This window comes from Cervus elaphus, chromosome 19 (genome assembly GCF_910594005.1).
Source record: "Cervus elaphus chromosome 19, mCerEla1.1, whole genome shotgun sequence".
Taxonomy (NCBI): Eukaryota; Metazoa; Chordata; class Mammalia; order Artiodactyla; family Cervidae; genus Cervus; species Cervus elaphus.
Genome location: NC_057833.1, coordinates 71,921,200 through 71,942,058, shown reverse-complemented (window position 1 = coordinate 71,942,058; position 20,859 = coordinate 71,921,200). Strand labels below are relative to the sequence as shown.

Sequence of the window (20,859 nt, the reverse complement as noted above, 5' to 3'; positions counted from 1 at the left end):
GTCTGAGTGCACGTGTATACTACTCTGATAGGGGACCCACTCACTGAACACAGTCTCTCCAGCTGACAAGGAGACCTGGTCCTCAAGAAGCGTCTGGGGCCCACTCAGGGTGCTCAGGTACTAGTGGGCAGCCCCAGCCTCCCCCTCGGTAGCTCAGCCCCAGGGGCTACACGCTGAGCCCAGCCTTCTCACTAACACTGACACCAGAGCGTCCTCACTGCCACCACCACCACTAATCCTGAAGGCGCTCTTCCTGGTTACAGCCTGCCTTTCCCTATGGCTGAGGCTGACTTCCAAGTTGGAAAGCTCACCTAAGGATGTCCCCCTTGTTGAGATTGAGCAGGACGTTGTAGCCTTGGAACTCTGCCTCACTGGCACAGAACACGCCCTTGTTTCTCAGGTCCTGGTACATCTCCTTCAGACTCTGGAGGCACTTGGTCATGTTCTCGTTGTTGATCTTGGCGTCAAATGAGGACATGGGCTCTTCACACATGAAGTGAGCACAGTGGATGTGAAACCGGGTGCACTTCTCAATCAGAGACACCGTCACTGGGTCACACAAGTGCTGCTGCGTGATGTCCTGGACACAAGTGAGGTGGAATAATTACACACGCGTCACACATGCATGCCAGCACACATCTTACGTACACACTTCTCACATACACACAGGTCTCCACACATCTCCAAACGTAAGAATCAACTGTTAGAAAAACCATGATTACCTGAATTTCTCAGACTTCAATTTGAAACAAGCATGAAGCACATTTTAACAGGACTTTATAAAGATTTTAAGGAACAGATGAAATGTAACCGAGTAAAATGACAAGAACTCTCATTTTCACTCTAGACTTCACGTGTGCTTTCTAGTTTTTCTAGCTTCCTCATCGGAAGTGGCCGATACCTTCCGTATGCCCCGCGTGCGGTTCCACAGGAAGTCGTACCAGTCCCGCAGGCTGCCCTCCGTCTGGTCCATGATCTGGGTCACCAGGTAGTCCATGGTCCTGCTGAGCACCGCCGAGGGACGCAGCTCGTGGGGCAGGGGCTCCTCCTGGTCAGCTGAGGAGCGGCTGTACTCCTTCACAGCGGCTGCGTGGTCCACCTGAGGGTGGGGAGTAGGGACGAGGAGCTGGGCGGCAGGTGCCAGGCCAGCCTCCCAGCTGCTGTACCACACACACACACACACACACACACACACACACACACACACAAGTAAGGTCAATACTACGGAATACAATTTTAGAACACAAAGTTTCTATCTGAAGGTAACAATTAACATTAAAAGGCAAAATAGAGAAACCTGCTTTTGGCAAACATGACCAGGAGTGAACAGGCTACCACATCAAAATGCAGAGGAATTTAAGTGAAGACACACCTGCTGGGGTGTGACAGGTGAAGGACTTGATAAAGATTTTAAAAGGTCTCAGCCATGCTCATATACCAGATTGTCTATACAGACCAGAAATAGAGCTGGCAGTGAGAAGACAGGAAGAGCCGCACCAGGGTCCAGGGAAGGCCCTCCAGAGGCCAGAGCTGCAAGAAGAGGCTAGAGACGTGTGGCTGACGGTGGAAGCACAAGAGCCACAAGTCCCCACCCTGGGCACCCTGCAAGCTGGTATCACCATTTCTGGGGGCAGGAGCCCTGGGCCTCTGCCTTGACAATTGCCACCTTGCTGAGGACCCTGAGACAGGTGAAGGCAGCTGTAAAACCCCCAGCCAGGAAAGGAGGAGAAACCCGAAGGAAAATTAACAGAGAGAAAATGAATCTAAGATGGTGCAGATTTCTGGGGAAACAACTTGGAACATGTAGCTACTCATGTTCAGGAACCTTAAGAAAAGTCACACATCTGGTACAGCCCTTCATTCCTGGAATCTATCAGAAGGAAGGAAGCGGAATACCTTAGAACCATTACACACAGCATGCCCAACAGTTAGTAACAATGGAAAATCAGAAACAGCCTGATGATTGCAAAAGGGGGAAGTTCTGAAAGAGTTACATATTCAAGTAGTGTGCCTATATGTAAAGTTTTAAATGCTTATAAAAAGTTTACCATATCAAAGAAAATGCTCATGATAGAATTTTAAGTGAAAAAGATTCATACAAAATACCTAGAGCATAACCTCAAATACACAAAACACAAACATAAAAAAGGAATAAAACTGTGAAAAGCAAAAAGAAATGGAAATTTTTTTAAATTTCTGAAACACAGATTTGTATGTACTTCCATAACTTAAGGAACCATGTGGTCCAGTCACCTTACATAAGACTGCTTCATACATACCTCATGATACAAATAATGGAATAAATATGATTGTTAATAGCATATCCCCACCACATTCTAGCAAAGCAACCCCCAAATCAAATACGTGTAGAAATCGCAAAACCAGCCTTCCCTCCCCAGCACACCCCGCTCCACCCCAATGATTAAACATGGACAGCAGCCTGGAGAGCAAGCCCACAGGAATGCGAGGCTCTACCTGGTCAGTGCCTGGGACCACTTCAAACACACTCAGCTGGCTCCGGGTCTCCCGCATGTACCGTTCCTTCTCAGGACACATATCCAGGCACGTCCCAACAAAAGTTCTTGCTTTGTCCAGGTCGGTCCTTTTCACCCGAGCTAAACAGAATCAGGTAAAAAGTAAAAATGTACCACACAGTTACTGGGAAGCCAGAGAAGTGCATTTTCACAATGATAAAGGGAGAAATAAAAACAAAAATTCTTTTCCTTTCTTTTACAAAGGCAACGAAATCTAAAAAACACTACTGGGCCTCAGAGAAAGGAAAGCACTGCCTATCACACCAGGTGACAAGCCACCAAGACCCATGAAGACCCTCCAGGGCTTCTCTCTCCGGGTGGGCCTCCAACAGGCACAGACCTTCCGGGCACACATGGGTCTTTATGGCTCCTATAATGACCTTAATGATAAACAATCATGCTGCAATATTTTGTTCAAAGGATCAATCTGTTAAAAGAAAATATTCAAAATATGCCAGTATTCCCAAACTCTCAGTAGTTCATCGTTTTTAACAGGAGCCACATAATGGAAGTTAGCTGGATCCCGACCTGAATAAACTACTATCACCCACAGAACTACATAGTTACCAAAGTGTCTATTAAATGAAATGAAATGCAACAACCTCATAATTCAAAACATTCACATCTTATTTTATTTTTAAAAATTCCAATATCTATTAATGAATCTTTTAGGAATACAAAAATCATGTCAATGACATAACCTATGGTAGCAACTTTTATTACTGTGTTAAGGAAAACATGTCATTATTCCTGTACAGCTTCTACAAAATCCTACAGGTAAAATTTAATTCCGAAAAAGACTGCAAAAAAGAGCACAGGTGCTGTTTTATTTTTGGTCACTGTACATGTCTCTTAGTGTTAACAGGATATCTGGTTTTTGAATAGGTTTTAAATACATTCACATGGTTTAACATTCCAGAGGTACAACATCCCAGATGGAACCCCATGACCCTACTCCCTGCTGTCCTGACCAGCTCTGTGAGCGATCCTTCCTCACCTCCACGACTTTACACACACAGGCCAAGTACACTCACATGTATATGGACACACACACTCCCCCTTCTGTACACTTCCCACACCTTGCTTCTTCCACTTCACAATAAATACTCATCATTTTTCCATCAAGAAACCCCAGTCTTCTTTCAGGCTGTTTAGAATCCCACTGTGTGGACAGTCACTTTCCAATCTTTGTCATCACAAACAACCTTGTAAACATATCACACACGCATGGGGCATATTTTGTAGGTCACACTGGGTGTGGAATGCTGGGTCAAAAGCACTGTTCCCCTAAGGCTGGAGACACTACCGACTCGCTCCTCCAAGCAGCCTGCCCAGGGATGGGGCAGTATGAGACCTCTCCATCTCTCGCTGCCATGTGACAGGCAGAGAGCAGCTGGATCTTTCCACTTTCCATCCACATGTTTAAGAGGTAACTCTTTTTTTTTTCTTTTTGGCCATGCTGCGCAGCTTGCAGGATCTTAGTTCCTTGACCAGGGATATAATCCAAAGCCAAAGCTGAAATCTAATCACTGGACCACCAGGGAATTTCCAAGTGTCAACTCTTGACACTTCCTTTTCCAAACCTCTCAGACCCTACTCATTTTTCTCCTGGATTTGGTCTTTTTCTTATTGACTCTACAGGACTTTCTGTACCTGGGAATCAGCCCTTTGTCTGTCATGAGTTACAGACTCTTCCCCTGGATTGACATCTTTTGTAGTTTTATTTGTGGTGATTTCTGTTAAAATGGAAAATTCTGATCTTTAATGTGTGCTTTCTCAATGGCTAAAAAATTGCCCTTTAAATTATTTAATCCAGCATGTATCAATGGTGTTGGCTTTCTTCCAAAAATAACATTACATTACAAACACACCTGCACTGATTCCATATCTACACTCAGCCTCAGTAGACCAGAAAGCAACAGGGGTCACAGGTACACATCACAGGCCCCAAGACCCAACAGCAGTGGAGCCCCCCAGGCCAGGGTCACCCCTTCCCTCACAGCTCCCGAGAAGACCACCTCTGCCGAGACCAGTCCCTTACCTTGCCGCATGACCCTGTCCCTCTGGTCAAGCAGGCGGTACTTCTCCTCAGACGTCTCAGCCACGGTACCTATCAGGGGACTGAGGGATGATACACACGGCCCGAGACCTTCAGAGCCCTCGGAGCTCTCATCAAAAGGGTCTTCCTCAAACTGATGGGCCTTCAGGAGACTCGGCTTCTTCACAGGAGAGCTAGAAGGACAGCAACATGCTAAGAGCTATATATCCATCAGGTGTCTGGATCTTTTCCACATCCAAACACTTCTGTTATCGTCCTAGACACCCAGCTCCTCTAAAGTTGGACAGCAGCCAGCACAGAGGGGAGGCGGCCATAACACCACCAGTGATGAGCATGAAGGCTCACATCACTCACAGGTTCTCCTCTTTAAACCGCGATACAATCCATGGAATTCTCCAGCCAGAATACTGGAGTGGGTAGCCTTTCCCTTCTCCAGGGCACCTTCCCAACCCAGGGATCGAACCCAGGTCTTCCTCATCACACGCGGATTCTTTACCAGCTGAGCCACAAGGGAAGCCCAAGAATATTGCAGTGGGTAGCCTATCCCTTCTCCAGCAAATCTTCCCGATCAGGAATTGAACCAGGGTCTCCTGCATTGCAGGTGGATTCTTTATCGACTGAGCTATCAGGGCAGCCCTGAAATGAATTACCTGTAGATTTCTATCTTAAAGACATGAAACTAAGAGTGAAGTAAAAACATTTCAACACCATGAGGAAATATCATGCCTACATGTTTTCAAACACAGCTTCCCTTCAGTAGAAGGATGTACTGAAAAGAACAGGGCATTCTGTGAGCTTCCTCATTTTCTAGCTGGTTTTCAACATTCTGTGAATTTGAATGTCAAAGAGGATGTAAAGAAAGGAAAAAATGAAAGCAAATCAGCAACGGAACTATTAACTGCAAAATGTGCGGAAAACTATCCACTGACCAAAATACGGGAAGCAGGATTACACAGAAGCTGGCCTGCTGTGAAAAGGAAGGTGGGGGTCACACAGGAGTCTCGGAGCACAAGCCAAGGGGAAGGAGGGAGGCGCCTCGGGGACTGGAGGTTCCACACAGACACAGACGGGGAGGTCGCTGAAGTGCACACGGTGTGCTGGACCTGGCCGGAGACTGGGCGCAGGGCTGTGCGGTTACAGCCACGGCTACACGTGACAATTAGGAATATGGTGCGCGGCCAATTACACATTTAAGGAGAAAAGCAATTGTCTGTGCACATATACATCACACAGACTGCATGACAACAACTGCGTGGGCTGCAGGGCTGAGGGAGATGAGGGGCCGAAGGCAGCCTCCACCGCCCCCCACCAGGTCCTCTCCCCATCCCTCAGCCCCTATCCAGGTGTCAGCGATCACCCGCTTCCCTTCCATGCTATGTCATGACGGCTATGAAGTCCCTCGAGGTCAGCGACAGGAGAAGCCAAAGAACCCACTTGCCCTGTTAGAACAATGGCATTTGGAAGGGCCAGCCACACCTTTTGCTCAGGAGGCCGCCAGTCGTAGTCCTCACCCCAGGCTTGCCGAGTGGGGAGTGCTGAAAGGGTGTGTCCTCAGCGCCCTGGCCAGCTTCCCCATCGCCTGGCTGCTTCTCCTTGAGGGAGAAGGGTTTCTTGTTGGGACCTGAGGATGCAAAAGTCAGGACAGAGTTAATGACACCACAAGTCACTTGACACGGGGCTTCTTGGGAAAGTTATAGTATAATTGTGGCAGGATGTTGTTAGAAAGGAGCCCAAGGAAATGAGACACCTCCACCCCCACTTCACCCCACACTGGGGATCAGGCTCACACTCAGCACTCAAAGGCCTTGCACAAAGCAGGAGAGACTGTGTAAAGAACAACTGAAAACTCACTTATTTTTTTCTTGTGCCAGAAGATGGTCATATCTTTATGCAAATCTTTCCCTTTCTTCCTGGCCAGGGCTGCAGATGCCTGGAAAGCAGTCCACAACACAAAGGACGACGGCATCAGGAGACCAAGGAAACGAGATCAAGCTTTCACATGCATTAGTAGAATTCTGTTCAACAGAGCCACACCTCTACAGCTATGTGTTCTGACCACATCGCCTGCCTCCAGCCATGGAAGCCACAGTCCTCATCTCCCTCACCTGTCTTACAGCATGTATCTGCACTTCTCCTTATCGAAATTAATGACTCTACTGTGATAGAATCCATAAACTTGGCCCTATTGGCATTTGATGAGATAATTCTCACCATATGATTTTCTGAAGAACAAGGGAAAGATGGCCAAGTAACACTTAAACACAAAGGAAACCTGTAGAATGACACACATGGGGTACAATTTATCATAAAACATACATACACAAAACCAACTGTACGTTAGCATACCTATAAATATACCTATGAAATTTACCTATAATATACCTATAAATATATCTATAAATATACCTAGACATTTCCTATGAAAATGTCTAGGAAAACATACACCACACTAGATAACTGTGCTGGCTCTAATAGGAGAGAAAGGGGTGATGAGTGGACCTCAACTTTCTATAGATCAATGAACTGCTTACAATGATAATTTATATACTTTCTATATAAATATTTTTTAAGGTTCAGCTAGAAGAAAAAGGACATTGCAACAGCCAGAAATAACCTTAAAAAAATGAAGGCTGCTGTATGACCTGGCAATTCCACTCCCACATATACACCCAACAGGAGTGAAAGCAGGGTCCTGAAAAGAGACCTGCACTGTCTTCACGGCAGCATTATTCACAGGACCCAAAAGGTCCGTGGACAGGTGGACAGATAAACGAAGTGTGGGACAACCATACCCGGAATAAAGGAAAGAAATACAACCACATGAATGAACCCTGAAGACATTATGCTAACTGAAATGAGCCAGACACAAGAGAATAAATATTATATGATTCCACTTTTATGAAATATCTAGAACAGATGAATTCATAGAGCTAGAAAGTAGATGTGAGGTCACCAGGGGCTGGAGGAAGGAAGGAATGGGGAGTTATTGCTTAGTGGTTACAGAGCTTCTGTTTGGGAGGATTATAAAGTTCTGGAACTAGATAATGTGATGGTTGTACAACATTTGTGAATGTAACTAATGCTACGGAATTGAAAAAAGTCAGTAGAGAGGAATAAACAGCAAAAGCCCTAAAACTGTGCATATCTGGGCACAGAACTTGTACTCTCAGGAACCTAAACAAAGGCTACAATCAAAAATAAATGCACAGAAATGCCCACAAGCAGAAAGCTGGCCAAGTAGGTAAATAGGATAGAATGTCATGTAGCTCTTAACGACCTCATTCTAATCTAGACTGTTCATTGGTTTCAAAAGCTACTAAAAATGACCACGTAAGAGGTTACCAAACAGGATATGTAGTGCAATCTTATTTGTGTAAAAACAATGTGACTATACATTTACAAAGACGTTATCCAAAATATTCATAGGTGGTATCTTAGAGAATAGAACTATGGGTGATTTTGTGTCCCCTGCCAAAGGACTTTCTGGATTTTTCCTCTATGTTGACAAGTAACTTCCATCATTTAAAAAAGAATGAAAACATGCTTTCTAAATACCTATAGAATATAATTTTCCCCACAAGAATATTCAGAAAAAAATAATAAAAGATATAAAGCTACATACTATGAGCAGCTCATGTAAGCATATACCCTACAACCAATACGTTATACATGTATGTGTATATACACATATTAAAGTCAAGGCATAGGAACAATTAACAGCAGTTCTCTCTGGAAGATGGGATTACAAGATTTTACCTTTCCTGTATTGTTCTGAATGTTTATGATATCAGCAAATAAAATAAAGTCAAAAACAAAACAAGAAAACTCAACTTTGAAAAAATGCTATGTGGTTACAAGACATTCCCATGTGCTTCAGAGAAATCTGACTCCATGGGAATCACTCACCTAAAATTTCTAGAACACTGTGTTTAGTTGGAGCTTCAAGTTTTTCACAAATAAATCTAATTTATGAAAAAAAATAGTGCTATTCCAGTTTCTCCAAATTAAGACATTAGAGTACTTTTCTAAATTCTAACAAGTAACTGATAGATTTTTAAAAATAAGTTTTAAAGTGACAAAGCTCTCTCTCCCTTTGCCACTTTAAAGCCTATTTTTTTTCTTACGCACATGAACTTCGTTGGAGTACTCACATGATCAAAAAAATACACCACTGCAAGCTTTTTGCTGCGCCTGGTATATATGCGCTGCACTTTAGCAATTTTGCCAAAGTGGTTCTCCAGAGTGGTTCTGTTGTTGAGATAGTCAGGGATGTTCTTGCACTGGATCGCCGTGACTTCAGCAGGAGACAAGCCCCCGAGACTGTCTGTGCTCTCGCTCCTCTTACTCTGACGGCAAGGAGTTCCTCTTAGAGAATCTAGGGGATCAGTGAACAGTCACAAAAATGTATCAGGTGCAACATTTTCCAATTACTGGGGGCATCAACTAGGAAGGAGCAAAGAAAATTTTTATGGATGTTAAGACCTGCTCCAAGATCCTAAATGTTAGGATCCCTAATGTTTGCAGGGGGTTAACTTGGAGATTCAAGCTAACACTCAGGGAAATTTACCAAGAACCTGCCAGCAGGATATACTGTATTTTGTACTTTCTGGAACGTACCTTCTTTTTTATCTCTGCTTTCAGTCTCTTCCTCTTTATTCACACCTGGAAGCCGGGAAGCTGCTGGGACAGACTGACTGCCTCCTGGGATGACCAAGTGGTCATTTTCCCCAGACTCGACACAGCCAATTTCCTTTTTAGATTCCTTGTTGCCCAGACGACCTACTTCTTTATTGCTTTTGAAGACATCCTGTATTGTCCGACCAAACAAAGTGCCTCCTCGGGGTCGATTCAAGCGAACAGGTCGTTTATCTGGAGGATGATCGCCCCTTGACAGAGGGTCCAAGTCTTCAGCTGCGTCATGACCGTGCCTCCTTGGGGACCGATCCTGGTCCTCCTTTCTTTTCAGTCCTTTCATGAGGCTGGGAAGTGGCTCCATTTGGGAAACAGCTTCTTCGCATCCTTGTCTGACACCTGTTTTGCTAACTGGGAAGGGTTCACCCAAGGACCCTGAAGAAGACATGGGGAAAGCAGTGAAGGTACTACTAGAACTCCCAAACAGTGATTTGGGGCCTCTCTTCTCTTCCTCCACATTCTGATTTGGCAAAGCAGGGGTAAAGGCAGATGATGAATTATTATTACCTGGTTTTGAAAAGGTAAAATTTGAATTGGTGGCTGAACTACTTGTCACCTGAGAAAAAGAAAATGGGGCCAGTCCCCCAGGTCCACTACTGACTGGGTGGGAAAATGTAAAAAATCCAGAAGTAACTTGGCTCTGAGTTTTCTCTGGCTCAGATTCAGCCCCCAATATTGGTCTGAACACTGAATTTTCCAGAGGTTTAAAGCTAAATTCTGTTTTCCCAAAGACAGGGCTTGCTTTTTCTCCAGTTTCTGGGGTAAAAGTAGAAGTACTTGGGAATGCTCCAAGGTTGGGGGACTTAAAACTGAATCCAGGGTTTCCAGGCACACATGAACTCGAAGGCCCAGAGGCAGCTACAAAGGCTGGACTGTGTTCAAGTCCAGAAAAGAGTCCAACATTTGAGGTTTGAGAGAATCCTAACGTTTGCACTGAAGAATGACTTTGTCCAGAAGATGCTGGAAAACTGGACACCTGTGAAAATCCTGAGCTTTTACCAGATAATGTATTGCTTTGTCCAAAAAGAGAGGGCTGACCAAACCGAAATTGTGGCTTAGCTTGAAATGTTCCTATGGGACTACTGGAAGATGTTGGAAAAACACCAGGCTGCTGCCCACCAAAAGGATTAGTTGGATTCATCTTCTGAGCAAGTTACTGCAAGTTACTAGAAGGCAATAAATACGTGTAAAAAAGGAGTCCTCTTCCTCAAATGGTCTGTTCAACTAGGCAGCTCCCCTCTATCGCCACAATAAGCTGAAAAACAAAAATTTAGACAATCACAACTACGTGGTGTTGGAAGGCTAAGAATTTTTAATCACATGCCAGGCAAAGCAAAGGGCTAATTCTTATTTTCTGAGAGCCAAATGGTGGTTCCCCGCCTTTTTGGGGGGAATGCAGAGTAGAAGATGGTACAAATAAATGACTTTGTTATGGGGGTTCAAAGCATGATCCTTTAAGACTTAAAAAAAAAAAAAATCAAAACATCTTACTGAATCGGCAAATTTATGGAAAACCTAAAATAGCAATAACAAAGTATACGCCAGTTGCACTTTCCAAGACAGGAGTTTCTGACGCCTTTCAATCTCCACAGCCAGAGAATTACAATGTAACACTGTTAAAACGTTAGTGTTTCAATGTTGCCTCCCATCTAATTTTTTCTCCCAGTAACCAGAGCACCAAATACTTTATCCAAACAAATAATTTGCTTTTTAACACGGTGGCGACTGTCCCCAGGATCCAGCTCGAAGGACACAGTGCTCATGAAAAACAGGCAGCCCCGCCAGATCGCGGGTGCAGCGCAACCCAAATCTCAGGCGGGCCCATGGGTGGGCTCGGCGCCTGCCGCGCACCTCCCCCCATCCTGCCCGCCGTGTGCCCCCCAACGCCCCTGGCCCTGCGCCCCGGGACGAGCCATGTCCCATCCCCGCGCCCCTGGCCACGCGCCCACCGTATTCCCCCAGCCCCGCTCGGTTAGCGACACGGCCGCGGCGGCGGGGAAGAAGGCGGCCTCCGCCCCCCAGTGCCCCGCGCCGTGCTCACCGTCTAGCTCAGGGACACGGCCGCCCGCCGTCCCTTCGGGCTAGAGACGCACGCAGGGCCCGGGGCCGCCTAGGCCAGTGCTGCCCGCAGCCCGCGAACAGAAAACACCGCGGACCCACTTCCGGTCGGTCCCGCGCCACCCAGCACCGCCCGGGCCCCGCCGCGCTCGGGTTCCGCTCTCCGGCCGGGCGGCGGCGGCGGGGCTTCCGGGGCGCGGCGTCCAGACCCCGGTCCGCCCGCTTCTGCTCAGTAAGCGCCTCTTCCCCAAAGTGGGGCGGCGCGCGCTGGGCCCGCCGTGCACCCCTACACCGCTGGGCCCTCCCTTCTCGCCCGTTCCCTAGTGTGTGTCACCGCCCGTCCGGCGCGCCGCACTCCACCGTCTGCCCAGGCCCCCCGTGCTGCGTCTTCCTCCCGGTAAAGCGCACGTTCCATGACAGTTTTCAACGAATTCCACCGAACGGGGTGACGTGAGCGTGCGTGCGCGTGCGTTGCTACAGAACTTCCGCGGGCTTTCGATTAATCGGCCCGAAGTCGCGATGAGCCTAGCGCTCCGCAACCTGCAGCGGGCGGTGCCCCTGCGGCGCGCGCTGCTGCGCCAGAGGCTGCAGGCGGTGCGCGGGGCCCTGGGCGTGCAGGCCTTCGACCTGGGCGTTGTCTGCGTCGACAACCGGAAGATTCAGCAGATGAACAGGGTCTACCGAGAGCAAGACACCCCGACCGACGTACTCTCCTTCCCCTTTCACGAGGTAAAGGCTGCCCACCGGTTCACATCCGGCCTACCTTCCGCTGTGAATTCCGTTAATTACACCACAGACAGGATTGTCTGTGTTGCTCCGAAAATTTCAAATACACACGGAAGTAGGGAGTAAGATGTGACCGTCGCTACAGATCAGAGCCTATCGCTGAAGGAGGGAGGGTGATCCCCGCCCTCCTCGTAACAGTGAATTAAAGAGAAAGCGCTTCTGCAGTTTTAAGTATGGTTCAGTAATGGATGTGTACGGGTTGAAAATGTTAAATAACTCTGAAAATAAAAGGACAGAGTGGGCAAATATTTTAAACAAATATGTGCTGTCTATCAGATTATAAGGATTTCCCTGTAGCTCAAACGGTAAAGAATCTGCCTGCGATGCAGGAGACCAGGGTTCCATCCCTGGGTCGGGAAGATCCCCTGGGAGGAGGCACGGCAACCCTCCAGTATTCTTGCCTGAAGAATCCCATGGACCAAGGAGCCTGGTAGGCTACAGTCCATGGGGTCAAAAAGAGTTGGACACGACTGAGCAACTAACACACGCATCAGGTTATTACCTATGTTATGTGAATGACTCATTCGAGACTTCCTGCGTTGTTAGTGGCCACATAAATTGGGGCAGCCCTTTTGGAAAGCAGTCTGGCAATTTACCTGAAGTAAATCTTGATAACTGTTTAATCCACTAGGATCACACTAGTGATAAATAGGAAATAATTGAAAGGAAATAAATTGAAAGAGGAAAGAGAGTTAAATGTTCAACATGTAATATAAAAATATATTAAAGTGTCCATTTATTTTCCGTAAAAAGAAATAAAAATATTTGACTGACTTAGTGTGAACAGCCCTCAGCTGAATGGACTGGTCTTTTATGTGGGAACATGTGATCAGTATCAAAACTGGGAAGAACAGAAATGTAAACTTGTATCAATGTGGTGATTTAGCTCCTAGATGTTTTGGAGCTGGGTAGCTGTGCATTAAGAAGGATGAAAGAAATGGAAATAATTATTTTGACAGTGTGGGAACATCTTAAGTCAGTCCTGTGCAGTGTCTCTGTCACAGTCCCTGACTTGTCTGCCTTGGGACTAGCAACACCGGGTCTTTCAGGGTGAAACCTGCGGGCCTGTGGCCAGTTAGTGTTCTGAGGTCATGTTCTGCAAATGTGTATTTCCTCATTTTCAGAATCTGAAAGCAGGTGAAATCCCCCAGCCCGACTTTCCAGATGACTATAATTTAGGAGACATTTTCCTGGGCGTGGAGTTTATCCTCCAGCAGTGCAAGGAAGATGAAGATTACTATGACATCCTGACTGTAAGTGGGATGCGGAAATGACAAATCCTCATGGGCAAAGCAGAGGCCGATGTCCTTCATCCAGGCCACGAGAAGAGGTTGTGGAGGTGACATGGACATCCACACCATAAGCCTTGGGTAGGACAAGGGTTCCTGGGAGAAACCCGCAGGCAGGGGCCGTGCCCTCTCACCACACCTCAGAGAGGAGAGCCTGGGGAATGGGTCTGTGCCCCCGAGGCAGTGTTGGGTGAGGGGAGGGGACACTCCTGGGAGGAGGGAGCCCTAGGAGTGGCCTGATTCTTAGCTTTGCCTCTGGAGATGAGAAGGCTGCCTTTAGCCAGCTCAGAGCAGGTGAAGGAGCTTCTTACTGAACTGCTAGAAGCGGGCAGGATTCCAGCCTCCAGGACCTTCAAATCTGTCTCCTCCCCTGATGCCATGAAGGATGGCAGGATGGCGGGAGTGTTCTGAAAAGCGGTGTGCGATTGAGTCGTGTTTCACTGTCCCCATGGATTCAGTGGAGGTGTCTCCCTTTGTCCGCACCCTAAAGTATCATCTTTGGGGAATCCTAGTGCTTCCGAGACTTGAAGTGGAACTTCCCAGCGAGACGCCCTGTGCTCAGGCATCGGGGTTGCTGACAAGACGAGGGTGTGCTTTCTCTTTGCAAGTGGTGAGAACCGCAGTATAGATAGCACCGCTTAGCACCGGTCTCAACTCCAGGATCTCCGTGACTAGCGTCGTGTGCCCCGGGGGGGCTCTGGGCTTGGGTCACCTGTGGACACTGTCCGCTCCCCAATACCTTCTGAGAAGTCTGTTACCCACAGTGGAGGACCAGCCTGCACACTTAGGACCCTCAGTTCCCTGGCACTGGGCCAGGCCAAGCCACTCTCCTCCCAGCTGGCACCCACCTGCATGGCAACGCTGGGTCCCTCCCCTTCCCCTGCCCTGGTTCTCCATGTCTCCATAGCTCCCCACCTCCACCCCCCGCCGCCCCCCACCCCCCCCCCACCCCCCCACCCCCGCGCCGACTCCAGAGGCGATCCTGATCTTCACACCCCACTACAGGGACCTGACCTACTCCTGCTAACCAGACCCCTCACCGTGACCTCACCACCTGCCCACAGCCCTGCCTGGGCCCAGAGGAGGCTTCCTCACCTCCCACTGGGCATCCACCAGCCCTCCCTGACTTTTTTCTCCTCCTCCTCCGCCACCGCCACCACCACCCTGGCTCATGGCTTGATCCTGACCACGCTCTGAGGCAGCTTCTTAATTGTTCTGACAGGTGACTGCCACCCACGGGCTCTGTCACCTGCTGGGCTTCACACACAGCACGGAGGCCGAATGGCAGAAGGTAGGAGCCCTGCCCTGTCTGCAGCACACACGGGCACGCATTGCAGCCCAGGCCCCAGAAACCAGGCTGTGCGACCTGCCCCCTGCTGTCCAGTGTGAAAACCAAAGGGAGAAATGCAGCAAGATGAGGAGTTGATAGGGCCCACTTTATAAAAGAGACGGTTTGTTTTAAATCCTGGACTCCCTAAATGCTGGTAACTGCATTATTCTTTCACTACTGAAAGGTCTGAGGAGAGACGCTGCTATGAATTTCGTAAAATCCCAAAATGACTTAAAATCTTTATGAGAGTTATTGTGATGATATTTGTCAGTTGGAAACAGGATTGGGGACATTCGAGTATCTGATCCAGACCTATTATGTGGTGGTTGTTTCCTCAAAGACCACCTCAAAGACTGTTTACTCAGTTTATAAAGGTCTGTGTTGGTATAGAACCATAATTGCATTTTATTAACTCAAATTATGTTCATAATCAAATAGGCTCTCTGAACTGCATAGAAAAACATTTTTTGAAAATTAACAAAATGGTCCTGGTACAGTTGGCCTCCCCATGCCCTTCCGAGGCTCCTGGGTCCACGCCGGCCACACCCTGACTCTGTCCCACACCCCCAACCCTGCTGTAGCCCCCTCATCCCCCTCCTCAGCCCTGCTGCCCTCCACACCAACAGCATCTCAGGGATGCTCCAGGGCGGTTTCCCAGCAGCCCACCCTTTCCCCCAGGAGGGGCTGTCCTCACACACCCGCTCCCAGGCTTTGGGGCAGGTCACCCAGTCTGACCCCTTCTTCGAACCCCGAGGTAGGCCCTCCCCTCCTCTTCATACCCAAGACCACCAACTCAGCCCCAGCCCCCCACCCCCTGCCCCTGCTGGCTCCAAGGCTCCCACCAGGAGCGCCTCTGTCCTAGGGCTGCCCGCCTCAGGCTGTGTGGGAGGCCACAGGCCTCGCAGAGAGCCCTCAGGGCCAGGGGAGGCTAGGCCTCTGGGCCAGTCCAAAGCTGGTTTCCACCCCTCTCTTTCAGATGTACCAGAAGGAGAAGCAGGTTCTCCAGGAGCTGAACAAGCACATGGGGACCAGGCTGCAGCCCCTGAGCAGAGGCCTCTTCTGACAAAGGTGACGGAGAGTGGCTGGAAGGTGGCCCCAGAGATCAGGGCGCCCCCACACTGAGGGTGTCTGTGGCCACTGCTGCCCTGTGGGGCAATTTCCACTCCTTCCTTTGTTTAGGACACAGTTGGTCTGCTGTTTCCAGTGTTGTAAATAAAATAGTTCTCTGCTCTCAGATCATGCAGAGGTGGGGCATGGGAACCGCCCCTTCCCCGGGGCTCTGCTCTTGGCATAGGGGCATCTCTCCCATCTCAGGACAGATCAAGGAGCCCAGATGGGTGTGCCCTCCCTTGAAATCCTGTTGGATTCAGTCCCACCCAGCCCCCACAGGAGCAAGATGGCTGCAAGGCCAGCCAACCCACTCCCACCCCAGGGGACCCTCAGCTCTTCTTTGGCCATCACCTGCCCTAGCCTTTCAGTCCCCGGTTCAAGCATTTGCTCGTAGGTCATTCCCGAGTCCTCTGCCATGACACCCACATGGCAGAGCTCTGACTGCCACATCCCATCCTCCTGTCGGACAGCGCCCTTCTGTCAGTCCTGTTCAGTGCTGCCTTCTGAACAGTCAAGTAAACCCAGGGGTCACCCAGAGCCTTCTCCAGAGCTGTGCCTAAGCTCTGACCTCGCAAGTGAGGCAGATGTGAAGGGGGTGGGCACTGAGCCAACTCAGGGCCTCGACCTCAGGCCCCAGCACTCACCACGGTGCCACAGACTCTCCACTTGCCTGGAGCTCCAGACGAGTCAGGGCAACAAAACACGGCCTCTTGGAGATTCTAAAACTCAGAAAACTATGATTCTAAGAACTTGGTTTCTCCCATACGTTGATTTTAGAAACATGAAAACGCATTTCCCATTGGATTTGCTTCCTATGCCTGGACTTCCACTGGCTCCTGGGGACACGGGTCTGTCATTTTCCTGAGCTGCTGGCTTCATGTGACCTGCTTGTAATCATTAAGCTTGTTCTCAGTTTAGATTTTAACATGGCAGAGACCAAAGATAAGCCCCCAGAGCTCTCTGCTCTCTGGGCCCTTTGAAGGGACTAAAGGGTCCTGAGACCCGCCAGTCCTGCCTGCAAGTGTTTGGAGGCTCTTCACCTGCCACTAGAGCCAGCCCCCCCAGGACCTCTGGTCATGTCTGGACACAGGTGACTTCCTCCTGTGTTCAAGTCTGAGCAGACTTGCTGGGGCTGGAGGAGGGTCCAGATTTACAGGGTGATGCAGTGAGCAGCTTTCCAGGGTTGGATGGCATGTCCCTCCCGCCCGCCCACCCTGGCAGCCCATAGCAGTGGCCCCTGGGTCCCGCTACCTGGTGCCAGGTTCCAAGGGACCCGGGTGTGCCTTGACCCTCCACATGGACAGTGTCCACGCATACAGCACAGCCATCCTGTTTCTCTCACTGGCGACCCTCCCCATTGGCATCCCCTCCACCAGATGGGCAACTGCTCACGTCTTGTTGCCCATTTTCTACTGGTTCTTCCTTTTTTCTTATTAATCAGGTGTTTTAACATGTGGTTGTAAACAGCCCTTGAATTTTAGTACAGAATGTGAGCAAGTGTCCTGACCTGAATCTGAGAGAAGGCCACCCCATGGTCCATCAGCAGCCAGGCCATCTGCTGGCCACAGGGCGTCTTGGTTCTGTCTCATTCCACTGGTTGCCCCCACCCTCCACCCTCCTCACCGAGACACATGCTGCCTGGTCCCAGTTCAGTTCAGTTCAGTTGTTTAGTTGTGTCCGACTCTTTGCGACCCCATGGACTGCAGCATGCCAGACCTCCCTGTCCATCACTAACTCCCAGAGCTTGCTCACACTTATGTCCATCCAGTTGGTGATGCCATCCAAACATCTTATCCTCTGTCATCCCCTTATCCTCCTGCCTTCAATCTTTCCCAGCATCAAGGTCTTTTCCAGGGAGTCAGTTCTTCCCATCATATGGCCAAAGTATTGGAGCTTCAGCATCAGTCCTTCCAATGAACATTCAGGACTGATTTCCTTCAGGATTAACTGGATCTCCTCGCTATCCAAGGGACTCTCAAGAGTCTTCTCCAGCACCACAGTTGAAAAGCATCAATTCTTCGGTGCTCAGCCTTCTTTATGGTCCAGCTCCCACATCCACACATGTCCGGTCCTAGAGCTTCCTGCAAATCCAGTGTCGCCTGAGCAGAGCCCCTGCTCCAGGTGTTGCCTGGGTTCCCAGCCCTTTACTGTCCTGGGTGTGTTCTAGATTCACCTCCCAGCCTCCAGGCCCTGAAGGCACCTTAGAGTTATGCCAGGTCCACAGGGCACAGACAGTGCCTCCTGCTTCATGGTCCTTGGCATCTTGGTGAGGGGAGGCCCACCAGCACCCCCACCAGGGCACTTGGCACAACCATTAAAATTTCCTCACAACACTTCTACCACTAACTGCTAGGAGCCAGTGCAGCCCCCCACAAGTGAAGGGCTCAGGCCCACAAGTTCAGTTCAGTTCAGTTCAGCTGCTCAGTCGTGTCTGACTCTTTGTGACCCCATGGGCTACAGCACTCCAGGCTTCCCTGTCCATCACCAATACCTGGAGCTTGTTCAAACTCATGTCCATTGAGTCAGTGATGCCATCCAACCATCTCATCCTCTGTAATCCTCTTCTGCCTTCAATCTTTCCCAGCATCAGAGTCTTTTCCAATGAGACAGCTCTTTGAATCAGGTGGCCAAAGTTTTGGAGCTTCAGCTTCAGCATCAGTCCTTCCTAATTTCCTTTAAGACTGGCTGGTTTGATCTCCTTGCAGTCAAGGGACTCTCAAGAGTCTTCTCCAACACCACAGTTCAAAAGCATCAGTTCTTTGGTGCTCAGCTTTCTTTGTAGTCCAACTCTCACATCCATATGTGACTACAGGAAAAACCATAGCTTTGACTAGACAGACCTTTGTCAGCAAAGTAACGTCTCTGCTTTTTAACATGCTGTCTAGGTTTGTCATAGCTTTTCTTCCAAGGAGCAAGTGTCTTTTAATTTCATGGCTGCAGTCACTGCAGTGATTTTGAAGCCCAAGAAAATAAAGTCTGTCACTGTTTCCCATTATTTCCCCATCTATTTGCCATGAAGTGATGGGACTAGATGCCATGATCTTAGTTTTTTTTTGAATGTTGAGTTTTAAGTCATGCCATGATCTTAGTTTTTTGAATGTTGAATTTTAAGCCATGCCATGATCTTAGTTTTTTGAATGTTGAGTTTTAAGCCAACTTTTTCACTCCTCTTTCACTTTCATCAAGAGGCTTTTTAGTTCTTCACTTTCTGCCATAAGGCTGGTGTCATCTGCGAATCTGAGGTTATTGATATTTCTCCCATCTCCCATGGACTCCCATGAACATCTCCCAGGTCCAACGAGTTGATGATGCCATCCAACCATCTTATATGGCCTCCCTACCGAGGCTATTAACCCTCTCAAGACTTCCTTGGTGGTCCAGCGGCTAAGACTCCGAGCTCCCAATGCAGGGAGCCCAGGTTTGATCCCTGGTCAGGGAACTAGATCCCGCATGTTGCACCTAGAACTTGGTGCAGCCAAACAAATAAAAATAAATATATTTTTTTAAATGCCTCCCAATCTAGACCAGGATACTCAGTGTCCAAATTCACCAGAATCAGAGGTTCCCATAACCCTCCCCATCCCCTGGGTTCAGTAATTTGCTAGAATGGTCACAGAACTCAGGGAACACTGCTTTATTGTAAAGAACACAGATGAACAGTCAGCTGGAGACGTGCATGGGGTGAACACAGGAGCTTCTGTCCCCTTGGAGCGGGGTGTGCACCACCTCCCAGATGTTTACCAGCCCAATCTTCTAGTGGATTTATGGAGGTTCTATAACTGAGGCATTGATGGATTCAGTCATTGGCCATTGGTGATTGACTCAACCTCCAGTCTCCACTCCCTCAGGTTGGGGGTGGGACTTAAGTGCCAACCTCCAATCAGGGTGGGCTCCTCGGACAACCAGCCCCCATCCTCCTGAAGCCCTCCAGGGCACCAGAGTCACCTCATTAGCATAATCTCTGAAGGTTTTAGGAGCTGTGTTCCAGGAACCAGGGCAAAACCAAATAGACATTTCTTACTATGCCGCAGTATCACACGACGCAAAGCCCCCACCTGTGGACCCCAGCACCACCTCCCTGGCAGGCCCACCCCACTTCCAGGGCCTACTGAGATTTCTTCAGCTGCCCTGGATTGGCCAACTCATGAGGGTGCTCTCACCCCATGTCCTCAACGTTGACCTCCCTTCTCAGAGGCCCTCCCAGTGGTGGCCTTGCCACATTCTCACAGCACTGGACTCTCCCAGATGCAGGAACATATTCCCTTCATCCTGGTTGACCCACCAAGGCCAGGTGTGTAGTGACAGAAAACATGCATGTTAGTCTTCACACCATCCCCCGCCCCCGCTCCTGACATGGGGATCCTGAAACCTTCGTAAATTCCCATGTGATGATGAGGTGACCCTGGGTGGCTCCTGGGTGGGTCTGGTTGCTGGGAAGACCAAGCCAGGATTAGAGCCTCGGAACTTCCCTGGAGTAGGAAGGGGGCTGGAGATGGAGTGACCAGTGGTCAGGCCCATGTGAGGAAGCCTCCATACCATCCCAGCCTAAGGTGCAGGGGGTCCAGGTCGGCAGACACATCCAGGCTGGGAGGTGACACACCCCACTGCTCGGGGACACAGGTGAGCCCTGGATTTGTGACTGGCGTTTGAAGTGGGGACAGTCCTAGGAGACTGAGCTCTTGACCTGAGGGATCTGACCCCATCTCCAGGCAGGTGGTATCAGAATTGAGCTGAATTGCAGGACACCCAACCAGGATCACAGGGACCTGCTTGTTGTGGGCAAACCCCACACACATTTGGTGACAGAAGTGAAATGTCCTACGTGACAGCAGGGGAGACTCACAGGAGAGGCAGACACCTGAGGGAAGGGCTGGGTTTTCCCTGACTCCAAAGGCAAACAAAACAGATTGTCCAGTTTCCTAGGCCAACCGAAGATGACGAGCTGCTGTCAAACCTCTTCCCTCTATTGAGTTAACAATTATGTTGAGAAGTAAAACCAAA

General features: G+C 49.1%; 2 protein-coding genes across 7 annotated transcripts in view; one reads left to right on the top strand and one right to left on the bottom strand.

Moving 5' to 3' along the window:
- The window catches only part of LOC122675379 (minichromosome maintenance complex component 3 associated protein), a 41,138-nt gene extending 28,902 nt beyond the window's left edge, over positions 1-12,236 (bottom strand). Inside the window, exons 1-9 of one of the 5 annotated variants that reach the window (XM_043874008.1) lie at positions 12,107-12,236; positions 9,211-10,540; positions 8,745-8,968; positions 6,445-6,523; positions 6,070-6,214; positions 4,576-4,766; positions 2,476-2,615; positions 902-1,099; positions 312-580 (exon numbers count right to left, since the gene is read on the bottom strand). In XM_043874008.1, the coding sequence (XP_043729943.1) occupies positions 312-580; positions 902-1,099; positions 2,476-2,615; positions 4,576-4,766; positions 6,070-6,214; positions 6,445-6,523; positions 8,745-8,968; positions 9,211-10,426 (2,462 nt within the window). In that variant the 5' untranslated portion in view covers positions 10,427-10,540; positions 12,107-12,236. Of the gene's footprint in view, positions 1-311; positions 581-901; positions 1,100-2,475; positions 2,616-4,575; positions 4,767-6,069; positions 6,215-6,444; positions 6,524-8,744; positions 8,969-9,210; positions 11,228-11,326; positions 11,555-12,106 lie in introns of those variants that run through there. The other 4 variants (XM_043874007.1, XM_043874010.1, XM_043874009.1 and 1 more) reach the window with 4 other exon arrangements.
- Positions 11,705-15,982, top strand: YBEY (ybeY metalloendoribonuclease). Of its 2 annotated transcripts, none has more exons than XR_006335243.1 (4): positions 11,705-12,072; positions 13,254-13,499; positions 14,641-14,709; positions 15,725-15,796. XR_006335243.1 is itself a non-coding variant. In XM_043874011.1 (4 exons), exons 1-4 carry the CDS (start codon positions 11,863-11,865, stop codon positions 15,809-15,811), a joined length of 495 nt encoding a protein of 164 aa, XP_043729946.1. In that variant the 5' UTR covers positions 11,705-11,862; the 3' UTR covers positions 15,812-15,982. The 2 variants fall into 2 exon arrangements, 1 of the variants encoding a protein (XP_043729946.1); XM_043874011.1 differs by having other exon boundaries at positions 13,254-13,382; positions 15,725-15,982.
- Positions 15,983-20,859: the final 4,877 nt, after the last annotated feature.

Bases quoted from the DNA above. Each gene is read 5' to 3' on its own strand.
- YBEY (XM_043874011.1), top strand. From the start codon at position 11,863: ATGAGCCTAGCGCTCCGCAACCTGCAGCGGGCGGTGCCCCTGCGGCGC. The intron at 12,073-13,253 runs GTAAAGGCTGCC...CCTCATTTTCAG, and splicing joins TCTCCTTCCCCTTTCACGAG to AATCTGAAAGCAGGTGAAAT. The intron at 14,710-15,724 runs GTAGGAGCCCTG...CCTCTCTTTCAG, and splicing joins CGGAGGCCGAATGGCAGAAG to ATGTACCAGAAGGAGAAGCA.